The sequence below is a fragment of the Psittacula echo genome, assembly GCF_963264785.1.
Source record: "Psittacula echo genome assembly, chromosome: Z".
NCBI classification, from domain to species: domain Eukaryota; kingdom Metazoa; phylum Chordata; class Aves; order Psittaciformes; family Psittacidae; genus Psittacula; species Psittacula echo.
This window is the reverse complement of record NC_137742.1, coordinates 12,170,110-12,178,739: the sequence shown is the minus strand read 5'-3', so window position 1 is coordinate 12,178,739 and position 8,630 is coordinate 12,170,110. Positions and strand designations below refer to the sequence as shown.

The 8,630-nt window shown below is 58.3% G+C and overlaps 1 protein-coding gene across 1 annotated transcript; it reads left to right on the top strand.

Moving 5' to 3' along the window:
- Positions 1-296: 296 nt before the first annotated feature.
- TMEM8B (transmembrane protein 8B) lies at positions 297-7,604 on the top strand (the record flags this gene model as incomplete). The annotated part of the gene is made up of 13 exons (XM_080637357.1): positions 297-411; positions 1,648-1,837; positions 2,442-2,649; positions 2,805-2,938; positions 3,073-3,332; positions 3,583-3,932; positions 4,249-4,345; positions 4,543-4,666; positions 6,185-6,327; positions 6,479-6,657; positions 6,746-6,892; positions 6,966-7,082; positions 7,269-7,604. 13 exons carry the CDS (start codon positions 297-299, stop codon positions 7,602-7,604), a joined length of 2,400 nt encoding a protein of 799 aa, XP_080493483.1.
- Positions 7,605-8,630: the final 1,026 nt, after the last annotated feature.

Below are 8,630 nucleotides of genomic sequence, written 5' to 3'. Positions count from 1 at the left end.
GCTGTCAGTGGTGCTGACTGCTGGTCGCGACCTGCGATTGTGGTCCCGAGGCTTCCACCCGGCCAGAAGGGCGCTTGCTTTCTTCCTTCTTCCCCCTTTCCATAGCTAGGAAATTCCTCTCCATCCTCCAGCAACCATCCCATGCTCTGGTCGTGCGGCCGCAGGATTTCAGATTGACCTGCAGCTGCCTCCTCGCTGTTTGCCCTGTGCAAGTGGGCATGGAGGAAACTGCACAGGGACTGGGAAGCTCCAAGTGGTTCCCCCATGCCACCTCCTAGAGTTGCATTCAACACCCCATGTTCCCTTGTGTCCCCTGCCAGGTCACTGTCTGCACGTGGGGAGGGGAGCTGTGGAATGTCTTGTTGGTTCATTATGTGGAAATTGGGATTGGGTGCTCTTGCATTGAGACAGGTATTTCATGCCTGGCTTATGTTGTCTGGAAGCGAAGGGGAGGGGGAGCTGCCTTTGTTCCAGGCAAAGGAGCAGATGCATGTCAGTGTACAGCCGGCTGGGGCTGCACACACACAGCAAAAACACATGTGCACGCAGGCACATGCAGGCACTCCCAGCCAGGTTCATGCTGTGCAAACCAGCCCTTCTTGTCTGCTATCCCACTCCCCACTGGACAACTCCTTCTTGGCACATGCCTTCTCCCAGCCCATCCTCTGTTGGCATCCCACTTGCTGGCAGCTTGTGCGGAGGTGCATTTCATCCTTGGAGCATCTCTGGGGAATAATGGATGGGCCTCCCAGGCACTGGGGAAGTGTGGCAATGGTAGGGTGAAGTTGCATCTGCTGTCTGGAGACGAGGTCTCCCTTGCCTCTATTGTGGCAAGGGCGCAGCTGCACCTCTGCACCTCTGGGGTCCTGTAAAACCCTGGAAATCAAACTGTCAGGCAGTTGGGCAAGGGAGGTGGTCCCAGTGAGAGCTGTGGGCTTGCAGGAAGTGTCTTGCAGGCATGGGGCTGTGCTCAGCAATGCGCACCCATACTTGTGGGCGTGCACGCCTCCACATTGCCGCGCACGCAGACAGCACCCACGTGTGCATATGTGCACACATATGTGCACCATTCCTCCTCCACAAACCATGGGAGAGCTGGGAGGCTGTGCAGGAAGTGCACTGCTTGCTCCTTCTTCTCCTAGCTCTAGGGTAGGACTCTGTGGTTTATGATGGGCTCTGTGCTGATCCTCCTCGGCAGGCAGAGAAGGAGGGGAAATCTGTGTCTCTGTGGGAGCTGACCTGTTGGGCAGGGCTGGAGCTATGAGGAATAGCCCTTTATTACAGGTTAAATGCAGGGAGCAAATCCTCACTGAAGAGGACGATGAGTTGAAAGAAGTGGGCTGCCCCTAGGCTGAGTGTGAGCAGCCAAGGCCAAAGGTTCCTCAGGCTCCAGACGATGAGTGCCCACAGCTCAGGGAACTGGGATTGAGGCAATGCTGAATCAGGCATGATGCAAACTGTGCCAGGGCTGGAGATGCAGCTGGGCACAACTGACATCAGCCCTAAGGACTCACTGAAATGGCACACCTCCAGCCACTCCTGCCTCCCGGTTTTGGGACATGTTCAGAGCCTGGTATGGGAGATGTGGTGCTCCTCCCTTCTCCTAGTTCTCCACCCTGCTGAGAGTCTGTTGGGTTTCCTCTACAGATGGGCTCTTTGTGACTGACTACTTTACCCGCACACCACGCAAGCTGAGCCCCTTCCGCTCCTTTGCCAGCATCGAGCTCTTCCACTTCCACATCCCTGAGGACACAGTCATCGCTGTCTGGAACCTCATCACCTTCAAGGAGCAGGGTGGCACCTTTGGGGATCAGTGCCCAGACCGTAGCATCACCGTGTGAGTAAGCAGCCTGCCCTGTCTGTTTTCTTCCTTCCTGCCTCTGCCTGCCCCTGCTGTCCCCTTCCAGGCTTTTCCCTGGAGCCTGCCAGCACTTGTCTGCTTCTTACTTGCATGTGCTTGTATATGTATATGTATATGTATATGTATATGTATATGTACATGTATATATATATGTATACACATGCACATAGATACAGAGGAGTACTCATGCATGCACAAACACATGCTCGCTCACTCCCCGTGGTTGATCTTCCACTCTTGCAGGCTCCACTCCTTTGTGCACTCCATACATGAACAGTTTTGTTGAACACCCACCCAGGGAAGCTCACAGTCTCCCGTAAAGTCATAGAATCAGCTAGGCTGGAAAAGACCTTGTTGATTCTACAAGAGGATCAAGTCCAATCATTACCCCAGGACTGCCAAGTCCACCACTAAACCATGTCACTAAGGCCCTTATCTACACTGTCTCAGCTTACAGATGGCCTCCCATGTTGTCTTTGAGCTTCCCAATAGCATGAAAGATAGACCCCTGACATGTTGAGCACGCTCACCCTGCCGTGATGTCCAGCCTGCACCCTGCTAACTGCTGTCTTTCCTGCAGGTACTTCCGCTCAGGGGCTCCCTCCGTCATTAACCCACTGCACACGCACTTCCCCAGGGATACGGCTGTCCCTGGCTCCTTTGCACTGACCCTCACCTGGACCCTACCCAACCGCACCACAGGGGTCTTCAATGTCACCAGCCCACTGCCTGGGGACTGGTTCCTGGCTGCTCATCTGCCCAAAGATGAGGGCAAGATCTCTGTCAAGGTGAAGGGCTTTGAGGGGAGCATGGGGTGACAGGGCTCCCTGCAGGGCTCTGCTGGGGTCTGTCTGTTCTGGGCTGGCAGTGCCCAGAGCAGATGTCCCAAGTGGGGACAGTGCCCCATGCCCCCTTCCCCATGCTGACTGTCCTGCTGGTGCAGGGACTCTACGAGGAGTGCCAGTATCTCTTCCAGCCACAGCTTATCGTGCAGCGCCTGGTGAACATCGCCGTGCTGTACCCCGGTTATGTCACTGAGCAGAGCATGGCTCCCCACAACCGCTCCTGCCTCTACAAGTGAGTGCAAGAGGGTCTCCTAAGGAGGGGGCACCCTCAGGTTGGGGCGCTGAGGGTGACCCATCCCTCTGCCTTGCCTCCCCAGCTCCGCTGGTCCATGCTGAAGGGCAGGACCTGACACTGTTGTCCTGCAGGGTGTTTGTGCCAAGCTACACATCACGAGTGCTGGTGGAGGTGCTGCGGTGCCGTGGGGCCGAGGGCTGCCCCCTCTGGCTGCGTGTGCGGGCCAAGGCTCCCCCTCTGCACAACTCCACAGCACTGGACTGCCGGGAGCATGATCCCTGCCAGCTGGCACTGGACCTGCCCTTCTGGCAGCACTGGTACTATGTGCTGGTGGAGAAACACCCTGGAGTGCCAGGCACCATCTCCTTCCAGGTCACCGTGCAGCTCACAGGTGAGGGTACGTGGGAAGGTGTGGGTAGGGGTAATGGTCTTGTATCTGCTTAGATGACTGGTGTGGGGATAAAGGATCTGGCCCCAGCTGGGCACAGGGTTATACACAGCCCTGCTGGGATGAGGACCCTGAGAGGCATTGGGGCTGGGTTCCACATGGAAGCGTGGTGGGCAAGAAGGAGGGGGATGAGAACTAAGAAGTGGCTGGAGGAGCTGTGCAGTGCCTGGGCTGACAGCTCTTTGCCCCACAGACTGCTCCCAACCCAGCCTGGCCCGGCCACCCTTCCTGCCCTCCAGTGCTTCCATGAACATGCCCCACTCCTTCGGCTCTGCGGGTGGGATGGCGCTGGGGGACAGCCCTCCACCCACCAGCCCCAACGGCACAAAGCACCCAGTCCCCATCACCTCGCCCGCCAGCGAGCGGTGCTGGCCCATCCGCCCCACGCTGCGCAATGAGCTGGACACCTTCTCCGTCCACTTCTACATCTTCTTTGGACCCAATGTGTCGGTGCCTCCCGACCGCCCTGCTGTCTTCGTCATCAACCTCCTGCCGGTGCTGGACAGCGGTGGGGTGCTCAACCTGGAGCTGCGGCTCAATGTGGTGAGATGGCCATGCTGCGCCCTGGATGGGGCAGGGCAGCTTGAGACAGGGACAGGATGAGAGATGGGTGATGGCAATGCTGCAGTACAGCAAGGGATGGGATTTGGAGTGCTCTTGGTTTATGGGTTTGAGAGCTCTTGGGTGCCAAAGCACAGATGAGGGTGCTCAAGAGCAGGGTGATAGCTTGGATTTGGGGTGTTCTTGGGTGATGCAGTGGGTTAGGGCACTGATAGATTGTGTGCTATTATGTGGGTAATGTCAGAGCAGAGGACATCCCCCATGGCCCATGTTTTAGGGCCATCTCCTCTGCTCTCAGAGCTCCCTGTGTGGTGAGAACGTGACGGTGTTTGGGTGTCTGAACCATGAAGTCCCATTGACGTCCAGTGACAACACCTCAGTGACCTGTGAGACAGGTAGGCTGGGCTATGCATGTCCATCCTGCCATGGATGTGGGGGTCTCTTGCCCTCCATATGTCCAGCAAGAGGCTGGGTGGGAGATGGCAGAAACCATGGGAGCATCTGGCCCTGGGGTGCTCTGTCCCTGTCCCAGCTCTGCCCATGGGGAAGGGCTGCCCCTGCCCTGCTCACATGGAGCTCTCTTGGTCCACAGAGTCCCTGTCAGGCTTCCTGCTCTCTGTCAATGCCACAGCCAGCCTCAGCCGCCTGCGGATTCCCTACCCCCAGACAGGCAGCTGGTACCTGAGCTTGCGCTCACTCTGTGCCACGGAGCATGGGTAAGAGCCGCAGCCTGTCCCCTCCCTGCACACCAGAGGGGGTGTCCTACCCATGATCTTCATCCATGTGCGCTGTGGGTCCATAGACGTGCCTGTCCCCTGCACTGTGTGTCACTGCTCACGTGTGTGCACATGGCTTTGGGGGCTGTGTGTCACCGTGTGAGTGCCTGCGTGGGCATGGATGGCTCTATCTTGTGCCTGTCTGACCATCTGTGGTCCCCGCGGCTCTTCCCTCTGTCTTGCGGTTAGGAAGCGCCTGTCAGCTTGTGAACGCTGTGCATCTGTTGGTGCCTGCCTGTCTCCGGCAGTGCCCATCTGTACCCATGCCTGGGAGGGGACTGGGCTGTCACTGCGAGGATGGGACTTGGCTGTGCATGTGAGGGGCAACTGCTGCCCCCTGCTCTGCTCAGCATCTCCAAGGACCGGTTCTGTGTTTGGGGTATGACACCATGCTCCTGGCATGGGTGTCTGCCTGAGAACCCTGTGGAGAAGGGGGGCTGTTGTGCACGTGTGTCTGTACATACAAGAGTCCATGTGATGTCTGTGCCATGCAGATGGTTCTGTGTGCATGCTCAGTGAATGCATGTGCACACCATGGGGTGTTTGATGCATGTGGATGGTGCTGCGTGCACATTTGGTGCATGCATGCACAGCATTGCATGCGTATTTGGATGCATACATGCAGACAGCTCTGTGTGTGAGTTCAGGTTGGTGCAAGCAGACAGGGCTGTGTGTGTTCTATGTGCACATGTGTGCAGATTTGACTGTGTGAGCACATGCATGGACAGACACACATGCAGATACATCCCATGCATGTGTGCAGACAGCACTGTGTGCGTGTTTGTGCATGTTGGGGTGCCTATGTGTGTGCAAGCAGCAGGCAGTGTGTGTTGCTGGGATGTGGGATGCCTGTGCTCCCGTGTGCTGGATCTGCGGAGGTGCTGAAACTGTCCACAGCCCTGTGCATGGGCAGCGCGGGCAGTGGGGTGCCTGCTCTGACTCTTCTGCTATGTTTGTAGTTCATGCTGAGTTGCCAGTTGCATTTGGTCCTTCTCATAGTGACAGGCAGGCATTGCAGGGCACTCTGTTTGCACAGCAAAATACAAATGAAATAGGAGCCAGCTGAGTGTGTTGGTAAAAGAAAAGCATGACCATGTTCCTCCTGCTTGCCCAGCTTGGTACACAGGACAGAATCACAGAATGGTTTGAGTTGGAAGGGACCTTAAAGGTCATCCAGCTCCAACCCCCTGCCATGGGTAGGGACACCTTCCACTTAGACCAGGTTGCTCCAAGCCCCATCCAACCTGGCCTTGAACACTGCCAGGGATGGGGCAGCCACAGCTTCTCTGGGCACTCTGTGCCAGCGCCTCAGCACCCTCATAGGCATCACCAAAGCAGCTCATTTCCCTTAGTGTCCCATCAGCTGCCAAGCCTGGGTGCAATGGGTGCCTCTGGAGGAGGCAGGAGCTGCTCAGGGGGTGCAAGGTGAGAGCTGACCCCCATTCTCCTTCACTGCAGGTTTGAGCCCTGCACCAACGTGACAGCCGAGGTGTACCTGCGCACTTACCTCTCGCCCTGCATCAATGACTGTGGCATCTATGGCCAGTGCAAGCTGCTGCGCACCAACAACTACCTGTACGCTGCATGCGAGTGCAAAGCTGGTGAGAGCTGCCTCGGGCACCCATAGTGCCCATTGCCCCCCATTAGTGCCCCCACACCAGCTCTCCACAGGGCACTGGGAAGAGGCTTCCCTGCTCCCTCCCCAGCCCCTGCAAGTGATGCAGGGCTGAAAGCAGCTCTCCCTGGCCACAGGCTGGAATGGCTGGGGCTGCACAGACAACTCCGAGGCTTTCTCCTACGGCTTCCAGCTCCTCTCCACGCTGTTGCTGTGCCTCAGCAATGTCATGTTCGTGCCTCCCGTGGCCATCGCTGTCCGCAGCCACTACCTCCTGGAAGCTGCCGTCTACATCTTCACCATGTTCTTCTCCACTGTGAGCATGGGGTGAGGGTGGCTGTGGGGACAGGCAAGGGGCTGGGGTTGTGTGGGGCAGCTCTCACGCCCTTTCCCCTCTACACCAGTTTTACCATGCTTGTGACCAGCCCGGCATCGTGGTGTTCTGCATCATGGAGTACGACGTGCTGCAGTTCTGTGACTTCCTGGGCTCCCTCATGTCTGTCTGGGTCACTGTCATCGCCATGGCCCGGCTCCAGCCAGTGGTCAAGCAGGCTAGTGTGGGGACCGGTAGCGCGAGGTGGGCTGGAGGGGACCCATCCTGATGGGTGCCCTGCTGCCCCACAGGTGCTGTACCTGCTGGGGGCCATGCTGCTCTCCATGGCTCTGCAGATGGACCGCCATGGGCTCTGGAACCTGCTAGGGCCCAGCCTTTTCGCCTTGGGGATCATGGCTGTCGCATGGGTAAGGAGACACTGTCCCTGTCCTCTTATGTCCTCACCCTGGTTGTGCTCATCTTCCCACCCAAATGTCCAGCCCCACTCCCTTGCCAGCATCAATCTCTCCATGAACTCCACTCCTTGAGCACTGGGGGATGTGGCACAGGGGCCATGCCTATCCCTCTCCCAGCCCTCCCTTTGTCCACTGCAGACAGCCCGCACCATCCGGCGCAGACACTGCTACCCACCGACCTGGAAGCGCTGGGCGTTCTACCTGTGCCCGGGAGCGCTGATCGCGGCGGCCGCTGTGCTGCTCTATGCCTTCGTGGAGACAGAGGAGAACTACTTCTACATCCACAGCATCTGGCACCTGCTCATCGCCGGCAGCGTCGGCTTCTTGCTGCCGCCCCGTGCCAAGCCCAGCAGGCGCCTGGGGCCGCTGCCCCGGCGCAAGGGCTGCGGGTACCAGCTCTGTGTCAACGAACAGGAGGAGCTGGGGCTGGTTGACCCAGCTGTGGCCTCCATCAACAGCATTTGTACCAGCTGATGGTGACGGCACCTGGACTCCTGCACGGACAGCAGCCCTGCGGGGCCTGGCACCCACTCTCTTTGCCAGCCACCCCTGCCCAGGAGCACCAGGACTCCTCCAGGAGGGCACAGAGCCATTCGTGCCATCCTTTTCTTGCAATTACAGCCTGGTTGAACTTGTCTCCAGGAGTTGTTGTGGCTCAGTCCGGTGCAGAGCTGAGGTGACTTGAGGTTGAGCTGAGGCCATGCTCCTCTCTTTGGATGTGGCTGGTTACAGAGTGAGGAATGGCAGTGCCCTCCAGCTCTCACTCAGGGGTCTGTAGCAAGAGCTGTTACTCTGCAGTAGGGCTGACACAGCACTGGCATAGAGCAAGGTGGCCAGCAAGAGGCAGGGGGCCAGCAGCTCAGTCCTTTGGCTCGCTGCAGGGCGGGCTGCAGAGCTGGGATGACTTTGCCATGGCACTGTGCTCTCACAGGATGGCTGCAATGCCTGACCCATGGCAGCTGTGCTATGCCAGGGCTGCTGGGGTCCCCTCCAAGTTGGCAGGACCATGGGGAGCCCGTAGCCTTGGGGGTGACTGCCACTGGGGAGTGGCGGTAGTGCTGCTTGCCACGGCAATGCGTGGGTCTGTGAGCACTGTGCCTGCAAGGACCACATCCTCAGGAGCCCACAACCCCTTGGCGACAGCCCACTGCCTGGAGCAGCCTCCCTTGGTGCCCAACACAAGTGCACCCACCCAGGAGCAGTGAGTGGAGCAGTGATTCTGTGTCCCCATTGTTGCCACCAGCTATGAGCAGCTGCCCTGTCCCTGCAGGGCGCTGGGCATCAGTGGGAAGGGTATTGCATGGACTGTACCTCCTCATGGGCTGGGACAATCCTGTTCCAGTCCCTGTCCATCCCACCTCATGGCTCAGCACCCACTGGAGCCAGTGATGACTGTGGTGTGATAGCAAACACCCGTGCTTTGTGTGTGGCCCAAGGACAGGGCATTTCCATCCTGCTCCTGCAGCTCAGTGCAGGGAAGATGAGGAGAGGGGAAACCTC